This window comes from Staurois parvus, unplaced genomic scaffold (genome assembly GCF_062004578.1).
Source record: "Staurois parvus isolate SC_StPar_1 unplaced genomic scaffold, SC_StPar_1.0 ptg000436l, whole genome shotgun sequence".
NCBI lineage: Eukaryota > Metazoa > Chordata > Amphibia > Anura > Ranidae > Staurois > Staurois parvus.
Genome location: NW_028318232.1, coordinates 1091075 through 1110833, shown reverse-complemented (window position 1 = coordinate 1110833; position 19759 = coordinate 1091075). Strand labels below are relative to the sequence as shown.

Below are 19759 nucleotides of genomic sequence, written 5' to 3'. Positions count from 1 at the left end.
CTTATAGAATGGGTTAACATGAGGGGTGATCAAAGGGTTAACTGTGTGCTGGGTGTGTGTGTGCTGTGTGTGTTTTTACTATGGGGCGGTGTCTGTGTGCTTCACTCTAAGCACACTGCTTTGGATGGCTGTGCAGTGCACAGCCTTCCAAAGCAGTGTTCCCGAGCTGACAGGGAAGGAGAACTGTTAGTAAACAAAACAGTTTTCCCTGTCGGAGATCCTTGGTAATCGCCGGGCGCTGCTCGAGAAATCACCAGCCAGGACCCGGTGATTGACGGTCGCGAATGGTGGCATGGGTAGGGCGCGAGCGCACCCCCTACCCAGAAATGCAAAATTTGTGCACCTGTGCTGCCATGTAGCAGTATTTTTGCTAAAGGGCGGTCAGGAAGCAGTTAACTGTGTATTCAATTTTATTTAGCTATTCTTGTGATCCCAATACACTGTCATCTCCACTGCTTAGGCAGCAGTAACTGCATTCTTTCCAGTTTTTGCTTCCTTTGTTACTCAAATGGGGCCCGTGACATCACCAAAGGGCTGCACATACTGTCAGAAACTGCTGACCTAATAAAGGAAATGGGGGCCAGAGCGTGGAGATGCTAGTTTCGTATTGTCTAATGCAGCATATCCCATGCCAAAAATATAGAAGCATGTTACATGAGGCTAGTAGAGATCAAAGCTATTACCCTAATCCATTGTTCCCACTGCTGAGGGCTGCAGATCGCATACCAAAGGCCTCAGGTTGGGCACCAGGGCTCAGGGGCCCCAATCTGGTCCCTCATGACAATCTACTTGTTCTGATAATACAAAAACATTTTTTTTTTTAACCAAAACCGTATTTAAGACAGAGGTGATTTTAGGAATGTCTGGGGCTTTTAAAAACAAGAGGCTTTATTGTGACTTAAACGTGTAATATTTTTAACATTGCGCTGTTTATCTCCTCTCCTCCCTGCCGGTCTCCAGCACTGCACCCGGGGACTAGCAGGGAGGGGAGAGACCCTAGAGAATAAAATGGTGGTAGTTCCAATTTATGTCGCATGATTTTACTGCAAAATTTTGGTAAAAATACAAGTTTTGTTTTTAATTTTAACAGCACAAAAAAGCAATAAATTACCCTATTATTTTTTGTAAAATATAAAAGATAAGGTTGCAGCAAGTAAATGGATATCCAACTTGTCAAACCTTAAATTTGTGTGCACTCATGAAATGGTGACTAGCTTCAGTACCCTATATTTTCTATAGGTCGACACTTTTAAAGCTCCTTATAGGTCAGCAGTATAGTGTACGGAGGAGGTCTGGTGCTAGAATTATCACTTTCATCCTGGCGTGCGCAGCGATATGTGACATGAGTATCGCAATCGACGGTTTCATGTGTAGGCGTCCCAGTGTGTGCTTTTAAGTTTGTATGTGCATATATGTGGGTGCCTCAAAAGTCTCTTGGGGGGGGGGGGGGGGGATGGTATGTGCATGGGTGTAACTCATTTTTACAATAATTCTTCCTTCTTTCCCAGGGATTGTATTGCAATCTCTCATCGGGGACCTGGAAGTGACATTGTAACGTCACTTCTGGGGTCAGCACAAGAAGGGAAGGTAAGTGGACTTGTCCGCTCTTCTCCCTCCCCTCTAGCCATCGGCAAGCCGTGCCCGCAGATGGGCAAGCGGAGCCTGGGAAACCTTACGGCGGGGACGCAGAGTGGCTGGCACTATGTGAAAGCAATTGGTGGCAGCGCTACCGCCAATTGCTTCACCTGACAGGTGAGCCTGCTGCTTGCCTGCAGCAGAGCTAAAGGAGGAAAAAAAAATACCTGCCGGAACTACATTTCCCGGGCGTCGGGAGATAGGAATCCAACATCCCTGAGGGCGCTTAAGTGCTCAGTAGCTCAAAGCATGTTTGATTGCCAGCACTGTGCACTGCACTACAATCTGTTTGACTTTCACTGCAAAGGTTTCCAATGACATAACCGCTTTTGAAATCTTCACACTACTTCCCACAATCCCCTTCAGGTAGCTATACCTTTCCTTCACAGATATTTTTATGTTGATTTCAGATTCGAGAAGGACAAGCTCTACGACAGTGTCTGCAAATGTTCAGCCATCCCAATCAGTTGGTCGCCAGTCACAGCCTTCTCAGATGAACAATCTTCAGTCATCTACACCTGTAGGACTATCTTCTCAGGCTACCATACATGTTTTACCAACAGGTACTGTTTTACACCTTTTTGTTTTGCTCTAAAACGGAATGTAGAGTGCAATTCAGTTTTTAAATTTAATCCTTTACAAGCACTATTGCAGACTGTTAGCTGATTCTATTCTGTAGAGGAGTTATTTTAATTTTCTCCTTACAATTGAAAGGATGTGCCCATTAGAATCGCATGATCAGTTTTGGCGTTGTAGTCACAGCCTTAGTTATCAGAAGGCAATCTGTCACAGACGGTGATCATCGAACTGTATGTTTACCGGATACTCTGATTCAGCATATTGTGGATCATGTATACACATTTTTGGGTGGGTTTGTGGAGGACCCAGCTGTCATGGTACATATTGATACATATTGAAAAAAAAAAAAAAACTTGGGAACTTTATTAAAGAAAAGTACCTCTAGGGTGGTATTCTTAGAAATACTCCTTGTACTTCGAACCACACTAGGAACTCAAGTGGTTGAGGAACTGGTGCCAGAAGGAGGGTTTTGGGTTTCTGGAGAACTGGGCTGTTTAGTTGGTTACTGGCTGCGTAGCAGGGAAAGACTGCACCTAAATGGGGAGGGCCCAGTTCTGTTGGGAGAGAGGATGGGCAAAAATTTAGAACTTTTAAACTGGGAGGTGTTTGAAATCGGAAACTTTTCCAGTTAGGGAACAAAGGGCTGAAAGTGCTATGGGGGTCAAGGTAACACTAGGATCAACAGGTGAGGGCTGGCAAAATCCCTTTGCAGCCCCAGAATAAACAGGGATAAAATAACATACAGCATGTTCACTAGTGCTAGCAGTTTGGAGAACAAAGTGGAAGAATTGGAACTACTGATATGAGGAGGATTTTGACTTCATGGAAGTAACAGACCTAGTGACAGCACATATGACAGGGTAGGTAAAAGAAAGTAAGGGGTGTGCATGTGCTGGTGAATGCAAGGGATCATATTACTAACAAGGCAATAGAAGGGGTGGAATCCTTGTTGGCTGGAGCTTCAAAGAGAAGAAACAGGAGAAATAGTAGGGGGTATGCTACAGGCATACACCCTGAAGGAAAGAGGAGGTTGATCGCCTTTCCCAGTTAGAAATGGTGGTGAGGCAGGGCAATGTTATCATGAGGGAATTCAATTATCCATATATTGACTGGGCAGATGAAACTGCTCACTTTATGGTTTGGCACTTCTTAAATGTCTTTCAGGACAATTTTATGCGTGAATTGGTGAATGCCCAAACTAGAAACAAGGTCTGCTTGACCTCCTAATCACAAACAACCCGTAACGGATGTGGAAGTAAGAGATCACTTGGAAAATGGTGATCTAAGGGTAGTTATGTTCACTATAAAGCACAGGAAAAGCAGACACGAGGGTGGGATAAGTACATATATTTCAAGAGAAAACTACCAAAATACGTTCCATACTTCATAACATTAGGTGGAAGGCATTTCTAGAAACTAAAAACACGGAGGAAATATTTTAGTTAATGCCATTAGCCAGTGTATTCCAATGGGCAACAAATATATAAGAGCCAAGGTTTAAACCTGAGTGGCTAAATTTGAATGTAAAAAGGCACCTTAAAGAGAAAAGGCTGTCCTTTAAAGCTGAGGGGACACCCTCAACATTCCATCACTACAAAGAATGCAATAAGAAATGACAGCAAAAAAGACCACAAGAGGATCATAGCAGAGGGGAGAGTGTCTGAGACTGCTCGGCACCGTCCCCGCTCCCTCCTCACTGGCTGTGATTGATGGCAGCGGGAACCAATGGCTTCCGCTTCTGTGTCTATCAATGAGGAGGCAGAGACCAGGGAGAGCGTCTGCTCTCGTACACATTGCTGAATCAGGCTAAGGTGAGTAGGGGGGAGCTACTATAGGAATCAATGGCTTCCGCTTCTGTGTCCATCAATGAGGAGGCAGAGACCAGGAAGAGCGTCTGCTCTCGTACACATTGCTGAATCAGGCTAAGGTGAGTAGGGGGGAGCTACTATAGGAATCAATGGCTTCCGCTTCTGTGTCCATCAATGAGGAGGCAGAGACCAGGGAGAGCGTCTGCTCTCGTACACATTGCTGAATCAGGCTAAGGTGAGTAGGGGGCAGCTGAACACGGAAGATTTTCTACCTTTTAATGCATGAAGGTAAAAAACCTTTAAGATTTAGAACCACTTTAAATATATCAATAGTCAAAAACCACACCAAGTAGTGTACCCTTGTGGCTAACAGAAGCCTGTGTTCTAAAAAGATTTAAAAAAAACGTAATGTGCACAAACCCATCAGGTAAGCGCTGAGCAAACTGTTATATATAGCGCTATATAAATCCTGTGTAATAATAAAGGTCCTCAAAGTTAGTCAGGTCTTTGCTAGACCAATATTCCTAATCTTTAATTAAAGCTTAGTATGAGGAATTGAGCTGTACTCTGGATAAAGAAAGGCCTGTGGATGCACTGTATCTAGACATCACCAGACCATTTGACACGGTACCCCATAAACACCTAATCTAAAAATTGAGGTCTGTAAGCGTTGACAATTTGTATATGTACCTGGATAGAAAACTGGTTACAGGGGTGCATCCGAAGGGTGGTGATAAATAGTATATCTTCAGAATGATTTAGAGTTATAAGTGGGGTACCTCAGTGCTCTGTCCTGCTATCAATCCTGTTTAACTTGTTCATAAATGATAGAGGTTGGGATAAATCGTTTAATCTCAGTATCTGCTGATCATACAAAGCTAAGCAGGGTAATAACTTCATAACAGGATATAGGAACTTTATGGACCTCAATAAAATAGGAGTGGGCAGACACATGGCAAATTAAGTTCAGTACAGGGAAATGTAAAGTAATGCACTTGGAAGCTAAAATTATGAATACAAGCTGGGGGAAGAACCTGGGGAAATCGAGGATGGGGGAAAAAATAATCTAATTAATGCCAGACTCGGCAGTAGCATGCAATGCCAAGCTGCAGCAAGCAAGGCCAGTAGAATATAATAAACCATTTAAAAAGGGTATTTACTCAAGAGCTAAACTATAATTCTGCAACTTTACCAAACTCTGATTCGGATGAATCTTGAGTTATTCCTTCCAGTTCTGGTTACCAGTACTCAGGAAGGATGTGCTAGAACTGGAGTGTGTCCAGAGAAGGGCAACAAAAAAATGAGGAACAATACGAACATTAACCTTTTGCTGCCTGCCATAGTACATTTTACTGCAGACAGGAGGCACAGGCAGGCTGGATAACATACATGTATCAGTGTGCTGATCCTGTGATTGCTGTGTCCGCCAGATACAGTGGAGTGCGGCTCCTGGTACCCGGCCACCTTGACCGGCCCAGGGATCGTGCGATTGCTATGCGACCACCGGATCTCAATGTCAACAAAGCGGTTATATATGAATTTAATTCGTAACCGCTGTGATTTTCTATACAGTGATGCTGTGATTGGCCCACAGCTATCATATGGTACCTGTGCCAATCACAGAATCCTGTACAATGTGATAGATGTGAGCCAATCAAAGCACATGCAATTATAGCTGTTAATGTAACTGATTTAATGGCAGCTCAAAACCTTTTTATTGATAATCAATGGCAATAAAAGTATATAAAAAAAAAAACCCTGATCACCCTCCCCCAGAGTACTACAGTGTAACTGTCAAATGTTAAAAAAAAAAAAAAATGTGCTAAAAATGTAGTAATAAATACATTTTTAATTTTATTTTAAACTAGTCAGTATCTCTGATCACTGGCACACCGGTCATATAACGCTGAACTGCACTGGTGACAGTATGTATAAAACAATAAACACATTTTATTTAATATCTTAATTTTTCCAAAAACGTGACATTACAATTTCAAAAAACTCGCCATACCTCTTACTGAATAAATTCCTCAGACTGTCTACTTTCCAAAAAGGAGTCATTTGAGGGGTACTTGCACTGTCCTGGCATTTTAAGGGACTCCAGAAGTGATAGGCCATCAGTACATCAGGACTGATCAGTTTTCAAATATAAACACTATAGTTTATATACAACCCCTGCTCAACAGTTCAGATAGTGGAAAAAAAATAAAAATATCCCCAAAATATTACGCTGTGATTTTACCCCTCTTTAAACAAATATAAAGTAGTCCAACAATATAGTGCTCAAATCACTAGTAACATTATTAAAAAAAAAAAAAAACACAAAAAGTGCAAAAATATATATAAAGTCCACTTTGCTCAAAGCGGGAAAAGTGTTTTTTAAACCAAGCTTAAGAGTCCAGTACATTCAGTCCCAAGAAACTGTCGGCTTTCAACTTTAAACATCGTCATGGCCAAAAATATTGTCACCCATGCATTTCTGTCAGATAATGCACCACTTCACCCAGAAAATTGTTGCAATTACAAATGTTTAGGCATTCGCATGTTTTTTTTGGTTTGTATTGGTATGATACAAAGAATTGAGAAACAAAAAGTCAAATCTAACACAATCCATGAAAAACCCCAAGAATGGACTGGACAGAATTATTGGCACCTCCAATTCATCTTGGTAGCACACCCCTTGGAAAAAATAAACTGAAATCAATTGCTTCCTGGAACAACAAAAACATCAGTTAACCTCCACCATGATTGACTGTAAGGACTGTATTTTATTCTTTAAAGGCCTCATTTCTTTTCCTGAAAACAGAATGGTGAGCTTTTCCAAAAAGCTGTAATTTTGTGTTGTCTGTCCATAGCACATTCTCCCAAAAGGATTTTGGCTTCCTCAGGTAAGTTTTGGCAAACTGCAATCTGGCTTTTTTATGTTTGTGCCAGCAATGGGATCCTCCTGGGTCTCCTACTATAGCTTCCATTTTTCATTCAGATGGTGACGTATAGTGCGAGCTGACACAGTTGTACCCTGTGCCTAAAGGTCATCTTGAATTTGTCTGGAAGTTGATTGAGGTTCTTTATCTACCGTTTGACAAATTCTTTGACCAATGTTTCTCTTCATCCACGTCCAGAGATATTAGCTACAGTGCCATGGGCTGTAAACTTTTTGACAATGTTGCACACAGTGGGCACAAGAACATTAAGATCTGTGGAGGTGGACTTGTAAAATTGACATTGAGGTTGTCCATTCTTTTGCACAATTTTTGTTCTCAAATCCTCAAACCATTTGCTGCTCTTTCTCTTCTCCATGCTCCATGTGGCACACAGAGAGATGCAACAGAAAGGTTGAGTCAATTTTTAAGTGGTTGCTAGCGTGGTTTCTATTGTTAAATACCTGTTAATTGATGCAGATGAGTTTAATTATTTAATTACAGAAGCATCACAAACTTGGAATGCAATTATGCCTTACAATTTTCCAGTCCATTTTTGGAGTTTTGCATGGAATGTATTAGATTTGGCTTTTTGTTTCTCCACTTTGTGTCATAGCAATACAGACAACAGAAATCAACATGAGCATGTCTAAACATTTGTAATTGCAACAATTTTCTGGGCGGAGTGGTGCATTCTGACAGATATGCAGGGGTGCCAATATTTTTAGCCATAACTGTATATCACCAATGGTGTCTTAAGTGACTACCACCAATCACCCCAATCCAGTGTAGCTCACCAGATCATATTGCTTCTCATGTTTAATTTTTCAGGCACAGTGCAAAATGGCAAAAAATGGCCTGAATGAAGGGGGGAAAACCTTCCAGAGGTCAGGTAGTTAAACTTGTTCTTCCTGAAGAAGACGCTTAAGAGGTGATGTGATGCCAATCTACAAATATCTTAATGGTGACTCCAATATTGGGAGGAAACTGTGCAGCCTCAGGTCACTCAAGAAGACACATGGCCACTCGGTGAAGTTGGACGAGAAGCAGTTTAACCTTAAACCATGTGGGTGGTCCCTTCCTCTTGGTTTCAGCTGGAAGTGTCCCCAATTTCAAAAACACTTTTCAATGGGCATCTTATTGAACATAATATAAAGGGTTATGGGAAGTGGTAGAGACATAAATGCACGCACACACAGGTTGAAATGGATGGATTTGTCTTTATCCATGCTTACAACTATGAAACCTGGCAGGCGGGTAAAGCAGTGATCCAATCACATGAGCAGGAAATAAGACATGGGTTTTTTTTTTTTTTTTTTTTTTAACCAGATTTTAACTACTGTATGTAATTACTCTTATTCTATATTTATGTGGTGACAGTTCTCAAAGACATGCAGAGATTGCACAACTAGATCTACAACTTTTTGTTTTTCAGCTCAGACAACTGTTAATATAACACAGCGGCCTGGTACACAAACGGCAACAAGGGCCTCAGCTCCTCGAGCGCCACATATGGTTTACACTACAACTACATTGCCCACTATCCCTGCACAGACACCTGTACGTAATACTGTCATGCAAAACCAGAACCTACGACAGATGACCCCACAAGCAGGAGGTAAGACAATCCTATAGTATGAGGAGAAATATTAACCACCTTGACATTTGCACAGTTTTCCAGAATTATGCACAAATCTGAAGTTGCTAGGTTTGCCACAACTATAGATTTTCTCACCCCAGTATTTTCTTACTGAATGTAATAATGAATTCTTAACCTTGTGGATTTAGGAATTTTAATTTTCAAATTAGAAAGATTAACTACAGGATTAACTCTTTGATTTGCAACTAAAAACTCCCTATGAATGTTGTGTGTAGTAAAATGTGACCCTACTTAAAACCTTGTCCTGTGAAAATTCCTTATGTACAGCTGCACTATTAGATTTTTTTGTTTTTTAACATCTCTTCCCTCTCGGCCCTCAAAATGTTCCTTTTTTTTTTCTTGGCTTTATACTTGTCTTTAGCCCTGATTCACTGTGCTGTCCTGACATAAGCCTCACAACCTTTCCCCTGAAAAAATGGTTGCTCCATACTGCACCTGCTTGCTGTGACCCAGTTTGTTTCTATGGGAAAGCTATTTTCTATCCATACTCATAGCAGCCTCAAATTTTTGATCAGAGTGCAGTACACAGCAGCCATTTTTGAGAAGCGAGATTGTGCAGCTCAGAGTAGGCAGCACTGGGAGGGAAAGGGGGAGACGGTGTTCGTGTGGTGTTTTGGGGGGGCAGTTTAGAAACCTCTTTTAAATTGTGTTTTGTTTTTTTTTTAGATATCATGAACAAAGTTCAAAACATAGGCACTGTAATCTTAGCTAGGTCCATGCAGCTGCTGTCACAGAAGAAATTGGTGGGACTGCCTGCACAGGGATGCACAAAACAAATGTTCATCATGTAAACATGGCCCTGCATGGGTGTACAATGTAGTCGGCCCCGTGTAAACAAGAGCTAAATCATGCTGGCCACAATCAAGCTTTCCACACCTTTTTATATAAACAAGCTCCTTTACTTCAGATTTGTTGTATCTCAACTTTTTCTGTTCAGAGACTTCAGATTCTCTGCTTTCTTCCCAGGCAGTGATACCTGTATTTTGTATGATGACCCAATGATCCCCTGTATTGTCACATTTTTATTTCCAGTGTAATTGTTACTCAGCTGTCAAATCATAACCCACAAACAGCATTCTTCTGCTCTACCCTTTTGGTCCTGCCTCCAGTTACATAATTCATGTGAACAGACAGCAACTCCAGGAACTTTCCAAAATGGTCTAAGGCTGGAGCTACTTGGGGATAGTGGCTTAGCTGTGTTGCCTAAAATTTATAAGCATTTACTCACAAAATTTGGCAATTCAATCAGACAGTTGCAGCATTGTGAAATCATTTAGTAGCAGTCTTTACTACACACTGATTAACACCATAGCAGTGCATTGGTTAAACAGCTAATCTGTGTTGTAATTTGTTTACCACTCTCTAAATTGTTAGTGTGGTGGCGCTACTAAAAATTGGTGGATGGCACGACTTTACCTTTTATTTAAACTATTTCTTTTCAAAATGAACACCGTACAGAAACTTTGATTATTTATTAGATGGCCTATTAAACAAGCCTATATCCAAAGGAGGCCTTGGTAACAGCACAGTTTTTTTTTTGGTTTTTTTTTTTGTCTGATTTTGCATTTAGTCACTTGTTTTCAAAAGATTAATGATTTTTTCTTTTTTTAATATGTATATCTTTTTTTTTTAGGTGTTCCTGTAAGAATGCCGCAAACAGCTGCATATGTAGTAAATAATGGAGTACCTATGGGCTCTGCACCGCAGCTCACAGTTCATCATCGTCCCCCACAAGTAAGTGTAAATGCAGCTTGTCTGCAATGTCTATTTTTCAGATAAGACCACTGCTGTGCCTTGCAGCTGTTAAAACTATCTGTGTACACACTGCAGGTCCTCTGGCTATTCAAAATGGTTGACTGTCACTGGATTGAATTAAAATTAAACAAACTATATATCCTCCAGTTAAATAAAATCTGTACACGATTTTTTTGTGAGAACATTGAGAAGCACTCTTGTGGAGTTCACCTTTTTTGAACCACATCAGATGCTTAGTAGTACACTTCATCTGCTCATTTAGACTGTAACTGAAGGTAAAATCTGTTGTGTGTGTTTTTTTTTTTTTTTTTTTTTTTTTTTTGCCATCTGTCCTTTTTAGGGAGATTCACCCTCTTTGTTCTGGTGATCATTCTAACGAAAAGTGAAAATTTCCCAAATTTTGAGTGGTTATCGAAATAGACAGAAAATATTCTAACTGGTAAACTAGTTCTGTCAATTTTGCTGACTACCAGGGTTTTTCCTTCATTTGGGGAGGGGGATTTCTTCTTGCCTCCTGTTGTGGCTATGCGAGAAAGTGCAGGGAAATTTTCCCAATGGCACACAGTTCGCAAAAAAACAGGCGAGTTATAACTCTCCCTTTATCCAAAGTGGGGGGGAAAAAGTTTTGAAGGAGACTGGGTATGACTATAACGTATACATTTCCATATTGTACACCTTAGATATTGTAAAATATGAAAAGGCTATAAATATCTAGTTATCCCCCCCCCCCCCCAAGCATACTCTGGAAACTGTCTCCAATACTGTATATTTGTCAGCAGTGATTAAACCTATATATCAGTCCTATTTAAGTCCATAATTTAATATGTGCAGTGCTAACCTGACTGTATTTCTGAGAAAAAAGTCTCCTGGCTATAATCTCCTCCTACCAACACTTGCTTGTGACCTAGAGGGATGGATTTCTGTCTTCAGCTCTGCTGAGTCAAGGCATGATCTGCTTGCAGTATTCGGCTTACATTCCTAAGTTGGAGGAGACAGTGTTGGTCCTCATTGATGTGGTGCACACCACTCAGGAACTGTTAGGATCAGTGTGTCTCTTCTACCAGTGCAGTGTCTGATTTTTGGTCGTACAGGGTACCTAGGACCTCAGTGACTTTCCCTTTGCACTCACATTTTCAGTTGTTAATGCAGAAAGGTCAGAAGCATCCTGGTTGGATTTTTGCTGCTTCCAAACACTTGCAGACTCTGCATCTACTTAGTGAGAAGTTTGTCACAAAGTGGTCCATTTCTACTGTGGTCCATCTCTCTTCTGTCAATATACCAGTGAATGCCTCCCTTTCCCCCCCCCCCCTCCAATTTTGTTTCTCTTCCCCCCCCCCCCCTTCTTTTATTTTTTTTTATTTTTTTTTTGTTGCCTGGTGATCCTGCCAGTAACACATCTCCTTACTCTTACCCTGCACTTACTCTGGATAAGGTCGCAAGCAGAGATGCTATTGGACAGCAGCATTGTTATTCTGGGGAGAGGGGATTGTTAAATGGACTTGCAGATTTTAGGTACACAAATTGAAGGCCTTTTAGCTGTGTGGTTGGTTTGACCGCCCCTCAGCTGGACTTCTATTTAGCATACCAGGTTTTAGGATTCCAGTGTCCCTCCATGGATGAACAAGAGAATTGGATAACTTACAGGACATGGGTTTGATATTTATAGGCCCTCGTTTTATAGGATGGTACCTTCAGGTGATTGGACACTGTCAAAGCTTTGGAGGATGCCTGTCAGTTGAATCTTCAATAGCTGAAGTTACTGTCCTGAGAGCCTCTGCAGAGCTGTGTATGACCGCTCACGAACTACTCTCTTGTGTAAACTGAGTATCAGATATACAGAGCTTCAGCATAACTCCTCTGAGCGTAGTGGAGTATCCCAATTTCAGTCTAACAATGAATGGATAAGCAGATGAATAAAAAATCTTGAAAGGTTATCAATGTAAGTCTGGCTGAAAAAGACAAACGTCCATCCAGTTCAACCATAGGAAAAAAAAAAAAAGTTATCCTATACCCAGTTGATCCAGAGGAAGGCAAAAAAAACCCCAGCAAAGCATGATCCAATTTGCACCTGCTGGGAAAAAAATTCCTTCCTGATCCCCCGAGAGGCAATCTGATATTCCTTGGATCAACTTTACCTAGAAATGTTAGTGTCCAGTTATATTCTGTGTATCTAAGAGAATCCAGGCCTTTTTTTGAAGCAATTCACTGAGCTGGCCAGAACCAACTCTTGAGGGAGTCTATTCCACATATTTACAGCTCTCACTGTGAAGAAACCTTTTCGTGTTTTGGAGATTAAGTTTCTTTTCCTCCAGATGTAAAGCGTGCCCCCTTGTCCTCTGTGATGACCACAGGGTGAATAGCTCTACACAGAGTTCACTATATGAACCACTGATGTATTTATACATGTTGATCATATCCCCCTTAATCTCCTTCTCAAGAGAGAATAAATTCAGTTCCTCTAATCTTTCCTCATTGCTGAGCTCCTCCATGCCTCGTATCAGTTTAGTTGCCCTTCTCTGTACTTTCCCAAGTTTCCCAATGTTCTTTTTGTGAATTGGTGCCCAAAACTGAACTGCATATTCCAGATGAGGTATTACTAATGATTTGTATAGAGGTAAAATTATATCTCTCTCTGGTCTATACCTCTTTTAACCACAAGCCTACAGGGCACTTATACCCCCTTCCTGCCCAGGCCAATTTCCAGCTTTCAGCGCTGTTGCACTTTGAATGACAGTTGTGCGGTCATACAACACTGTACCCATATGACATTTTTATCATTTTTTTTTTTTTTGTGACAGAGCTTTATTTTGGTGGTATTTAATCAACTCTGGGTTTATTTTTTCTTAAACCAAAAACCACTGAAAATTTTGAAAAAAAAGTTTTTTCTTCGTTTTTGTTATAAAATGTTGTAAATAAGTGAATTTTCTCCTTCACTGATGTGCGCTAATGAGGCTGCACTGATGGGCACTGGTAGGTGGCACTGATGGGCTTTGACAGGCATCAATGATGGGCACTGAAAGACTCCTATATGGCACTGGCACGTGGCACTGATGGGTGCTGGCACGTGGCACTGCTGGGGCTACACTGATCAGGGCACACTGATCATCAGTGCTCTGATGATCAGTGTACACGTCCCCTCCTCGGAATGCTGATTACCGGCTCTCCTCTCCTCTCAAGCTGTCAGCGTGACAGCTCGAGAGGAGAGGAATGCCGATAACCGGCAGTTCCCTGTTTACATGTGACCAGCTGTGATTGGACACAGCTGATCACATGACCGAGCCGACATCTTCGGCTCTTTCCGTGGATCTATCAGAACTCCCAGATCCTTCTCCACCATTGATTCCCCCAGTTGTACCCCCCCCAGTATGTATGATGCATGCATATTCTTAGCCCCCAAGTGCATAACTTTAGATTTATCAACATTAAACCTCATTTTCCACATAGTTGCCCAATTAAACAGTGCATTGAGGTCCGGTCCAGGTGCTTTATTCACCTTTATTCTGTCTAAATATTTTTGGATCATATCAATTGTGAGCCAATGTGGATCATATGGAGCTGTGTCATTACCATGCCCATTATGGACAAGAGCTCCCCCTTGCTCCTTTGTGTATATATAGAGCAATATATATAATTTTTTTAATTGTAAAAAATGTTTAGAGGGCCGTGCTCTGTTTTTGTGTTCTCTGCCTTGCTTGCTAAAAGACTAAAAGTGATGTAGGAATATAAGGGGTGCTGAGGGGGTTTATCCTCAAAAGCTCTGTACCTTGAGGTACAAGCCTATAACCCAGAGTCTAAGAATATCAAAAAGGAAGAAATGGGAAGTGCATATATCTGGCACAGTGAAACACTTTGATTAAAACCAAGGTTAATTTTTTATTTTTTTTTAATAATAATGCTTTAATGGCCACATGGGAAGGGTTATCATAGGATCCAGCACTGTAGTAAAGACAGCCCTTTTATCCATCCCAGAGCTCTTGTAAATCCAGGCAAGATGGGATCAATCTGCAGTAGTCAAGCTATTGTGCTTATCCTGTTGCAGCCGCTGCACGTGTCCTGCTACTCTGTGCAGAGCACTGCAGTGAACTGTGAATGATTACCAGGGCAGTGTGTTTTGGGAAGGCTTGCGATTGGGGTCAGCTGTGTCATAAACCCCTGCATAACAGAACAAAATACTTCTTACCTGAGGCACTTAGAGAAATGAGAGCCTAAGGAAGGATGGGAGGGCTCAAATGAATGCTGATACAGTCTGCTCAGATTTGCAAGAAGCCACAATAGTTTCCTGTGCTTAACTGCACAATAAAGGTCCTGGGTTTGGCTGTAGGAAAATCACATGGGACAGAAACACTTCAACAAATTTGACCCAGCAACTCGATAGGAATTCCCAGGGTAGCCTAAACTTAACTGCAGAGTTCTGTGCTAGCTGGAGTTTAGAGTGGCCATGCATGGTTTGAGTGATTTTTCTGTTGAAAATCGTAATTTTGAAATATTGCTCAAATTTGGACTATTGATGGGGCTGCAAGCAAAGGCCAATTTATGTGTAGCCATTGAATTTGAGTGATCAGGCCTGTTGGAAATTTTTTTAAAAAAGGAACAAATTTCTAATCAATGATGGGAGGCTTGTGCAAGTAATCAGAAAAAGAAATGCACATGAGCTGTGACCTGGAAAGAAAAGAATATTCCCGGATACAATTTCTTTTCCGTAACAACTTGAGGTGAAATTGAAGGCTACGCCGGCTGAGTTTTGAAATCTTTGGTGGCACCATCCGGAATACAGAACATAATTTTTCAATTTCAATCGACACATCGTTCGGACTTCGACCCATGTATGGCCTGCGTTAGACTGGGTTGCCACTGCAGGGAATGCAGGGCTGTCACAGAGAAAACTTGGTACAGTGAAAAAACCCACAAATATTGGCTGAATGGTGAGACTTCCAGAAACCTTAGATTTTGGCTTGGACCTACTAGCAGTTGAAAAAAAAAATTCCAATCCAAGTATAAGACCGGAAAAGGGAGGGAAACACCTAATTTTACTTGAGGACACAAAGCAGAACACCAAAAATCTGTCAGTAGGGGTTATAGTCCCTAGGGCTAGTAGCCTCCAGTGTGTCTTCCTTTCCTTTTTTTTTTCTTTTCTTTCTTCATAGTGTCTTATCTTCTGTAGCCAGAAATGTAACTCTGGGTTGCTTAATAAAGTTAAATCCCACAATGGACTTCCAGAAAAGGAGTACAAAAATCCAGTTCTCAGAGTCCATTGAGATACTCAGGTCCTGCTCTGTGTTTTATAATCCTACTCTTAGTACTGCTTTGCTACTAAACTGGCATATTGGCAGGAGGAGGTGTTCTACCCAAGAACTTTTTAATCAAGGTACGCTGTTCTTCTAAATGTCTGGAACGGCCCATTTTCCTCAGAATTTCAGAGAGAAATGCACTGTAACCAGCATGTACAACATTTTGCTGCCTTCCTTCCTTAAATAAGGGCAATAATTGCCACCTGTTTTTCAAAGAATGAATGACCTCACTAATAGAACTCCACACTGCTATTATTTTGAACATGCTCCTTTCAATTAGTGATTCAATTACACAGAATCAGCAGCATGCATGTCATGACTGTTGGGTCTGTTGGATTTCTATTACTCTACTACACCTGCTAGTAAATTATTTGCCATGTAGAAATATTATTTCTACCAAAAACAGTGATTGATCAGGTTAGTGATGTCTGACTGCTATTATTTTGAACAGAACTGTGTGTGTGTGTGTGTGTGTGTGTGTATATATATATATGTGTGTGTGTGTGTGTGTGTGTGTGTATATATGTATGTATATATATGTGTGTGTGTGTGTATATATGTTTTAAATTTTATGAATTTTTCCCATTTATTTTACAGTAATTTTTTTTTTTTTTTTTTTTTTAGATAACACACTGACTAGAGTAATATAATGTTACCAGAGTAACGTACTACTCTGGGGCAGTGGTGTATTTAGGTTTTGTGCTGCCCTAGGCAACACAAAAGCTGCCCCCCACCTGAGAGATCCTTCCACTACTACTGCCCCCATACACCAGCCACCATCCCCCATGGCGAGAGAGACACTCACCTTCACAGGTCCGGTCATCTCCGGGAACGAGTCAGGCTGTGCATACATCATGAAATCTACAGCCTCTCTCGGAACCCACCAGGTCCCCATGCCACATGTGTCCCGTTTTCCGTTCCTTCAAGGGGCAGTGCTGCCCCCCTGAAAAATGCCCCCCCGGGGAAGTTATTTTTTTTTTTAACACATGAATTTCACTGCTATAGGCAAGCATTTAATTGACTGAAATTGACTTCATTCAGTGTTTTTTGTTGTGATTAGCTGTTACTGGCCACAGCTGATCACGTGACACAATGTGCTGTGATTGGCCCATTCTGTACATGTGATCACTGTGATCAATCACAGCTAACATAATTGTAAACAATGGATGGCTTTCTTTCATGCCATCCATTGTGTACAGTTGTCATGTGACCTGCTGTGATTGGTCACAGCAGTCACATGATACTGGCAACGGGCCAGATCGGTCATCGGCCATGTCCTATAGACACAGCCAGTGACAGATGTCACCGCAGCGAGGCCCCGTGGGCATGCACAAGGCAGCGATCCTGGAGGACATCATATGAAGCCCACCAGGATCGACAAGAGTCTTGCTCAGCTGCTGTTCACCTATAGGCTGGGCGGGAACTGGTTAAACATTCAGAATAGAGGTAGATTAATGTCAGCAACTGAAATACATTGGATGGGGATTTCAAAAAACGGTCACTCAAATGTAGAAATACTTGCAGATTTAAAGCTATTTGTGCACTTACAAATGTTTTTATTCCTAATAGGAGCCAGCAAGGCCAATCCATCCAGCACCACTTCCTGAGGCTCCTCAACCCCAACGCCTTCCTCCTGAAGCGGCTTCAACTTCTCCACCTCAAAAACCTCACTTGAAACTTGCCAGAGTTCAAAGCCAAAATGGAATTGTTCTTTCCTGGAGTGTATTGGAAGTGGATCGTAGCTGTGCTGTAGTAGATAGCTACCACCTCTATGCTTACCATGAAGACCCATCTGCAACATCTCCTTCACAATGGAAAAAAATTGGGGAGGTGAAGGCACTACCTCTTCCTATGGCATGCACTCTAACACAGTTTGTTTCTGGCAGCAAGTACTATTTTGCTGTTAGGGCAAAAGACATTTACGGCCGCTTTGGACCATTTTGTGATCCACAGTCAACAGATGTTATTTCCACTCAGAGCAGTTAATTTCAACCAGTGTCTGTACTACCATTTGCCAACATTGTTCTCTACATTAACATCATGCATGAACTTTGCTTTGGAGTAATTACTGAGTTGAAATATATTTTCCAGTGTAAGAAAATCACAACAAAGTTCTAGTCTTGGATCATTGCTTGGACTGGTCTGCAAAACCTTATTGAAACGGTTTCTTCTCTTATGTTAGTATGAAAGTCTATAAATCAGTAAATCAACACAAATCTAGAATAAAACAGGTAATTGCACAGGTTTTAAAACTTGCGCATATGACATGGTTATCAATGTAAAAGCATTTGTATATTATTTAATAGTGCGAAACCTTGCTTTGGTATTTGGCAAGTTTAGCTCAACAAGACAAGTATTACAGAGTAATTCAATACTTTCAGTCTGTTTCATACATATGAAGGCAAAATTGGTATTTTTCCCCGCTGGCTGGGCTAGCTGGTGAGTTTGTTGGTGAACAATTGTCTATGGCATTTACAAAAAAAATAGCAAGGTCATGTCTTCTCTAGTGGATTTGTATGTGTACATATATAAATATAGTGTTTGTTTGTTTATTTTTTTTGTGCCTTAAATTTACTTAAATGCTTTCAGTATTGGTTCTAAGGATTAATTCTCTTTGGGAGGAAAATTAAATCTATCCACATCCGAGCGCCAAAGAGCTTGCTTTTTTTTTTTCTTTTTTTTTTTTTTTTTTTACCCCCTGAATCTGTGAATGTTTACTTTGTTTACCCTCCTTTCCCTATTCATTTATGCTGTATAGCACAGTGGTCATCCACCTGCAGTTACCTTGTTATTGTGTTTTCAGATGTTTTTAATAATAAATTGAACAATTTGGGATTAGTTGCACATATTGCTATTTTACAGTGTGATTGTGCCTCCAAAAAGGATTTTTTAAAATCATATTTCGGTATAAATGCATGAATTCATATGTACAGTGCATCCTCACTAGTAAGTGAGGACAAGTATTTTTGTATTAGTATAGATTTTCCCGGCTGCAAATTAACACTTTCATTACAGGAGAAATAGTTTTGTTAGCTATAATTCAGATGATATGTCTGTTCTGTGCAATGTAAATCCCACTGTATATTTCTGATTTTGTTTTGTTTTGTTTTTTTAATCAAGAATATTTGTTACTGCAATTGCAGTACAGTTTTTAGGAATGGACATTTAACTCTCCAGAAACTTGACATTAGATTTAACCAACTGGTAATTCTTCCAGTAACTTGTAAATTCACACTCCACCTCCTGATGTTGGAAAATATAATTTTCAGTAAGTGCTGGACATTGGGAGAAATACTCTGCTTGCAAGAAATATTGTTACATTGTATGTAAATAAAATATTTTTTACATATCTTTAGCTTCTTGATTGGTAATACTTAATGCTCTTGAAAAATGTGTTATGTGCTTTATAAATATGTGGCTATGCAATTTTTTGCACAGAGGGAACCCTTAAAGCTGAATTCCAAGCAAACCAAATATTTGGTAATTAGAGCTTTTGCATATTACACAAACTTGTCTACTAAGTTTCCTATTTCTCAAAATGTCAAATTGGTGTTTTCTTTTTTGTTTTTTTTTTATCTGAAGAGGCCCCAGTTGCTGCTGCCATCGTGTTGTCTGCAAAGCAACAGACCATCTAACCACTGTATGGAGTGGAGAGAACTTGTCACCTTGTCTGTAATAGAACAGTATATGCAGTTTCTTCCTGCTCAGCTCCCTCCCTTCTTTCAGCTTCAAATCCCCCCCACCCATGCCACCCCCAAACTTGCTAAGGTTCACTCCTCCACCCCCAGCTACCACCTTGGCTTAACCTTCCTCTTGTGTTAGTTTCCTGTTACCATCTCTTATGTTAACGGGTCGGTTTTGACCCGTGTCTTAAATCAGCTGTAAAATACACTAAAAACCATTATCTATCATCAAATTTGTTTCTCATCTCTTGGTTACCTTGTTAGGCTTCCTTATCCATGAAAATATTGGTTTTAATATTTTTGGTGTGGGCCCCTGGGCCTTTTTTTTGTCAGTATACCCCTCGATTTCAATTAAAAATCAATGTAAAATGAACCTCAAGAGAATCATATAAATAAATAGTTGTCACCTGACTATTACTGAGGGGATTTA

The 19759-nt window shown here is 40.7% G+C and overlaps 1 protein-coding gene across 2 annotated transcripts in view; it reads left to right on the top strand.

Moving 5' to 3' along the window:
* Positions 1 to 18995, top strand: part of ATF7IP (activating transcription factor 7 interacting protein) — a 142394-nt gene extending 123399 nt beyond the window's left edge. For both annotated transcript variants that reach the window (XM_089687693.1, XM_089687694.1), the window contains exons 13-16: positions 2046 to 2198; positions 8379 to 8561; positions 10237 to 10337; positions 17216 to 18995. In XM_089687693.1, the coding sequence (XP_089543819.1) occupies positions 2046 to 2198; positions 8379 to 8561; positions 10237 to 10337; positions 17216 to 17632 (854 nt within the window). In that variant the 3' untranslated portion in view covers positions 17633 to 18995. The remainder of the gene's footprint in view (positions 1 to 2045; positions 2199 to 8378; positions 8562 to 10236; positions 10338 to 17215) is intronic.
* Positions 18996 to 19759: the final 764 nt, after the last annotated feature.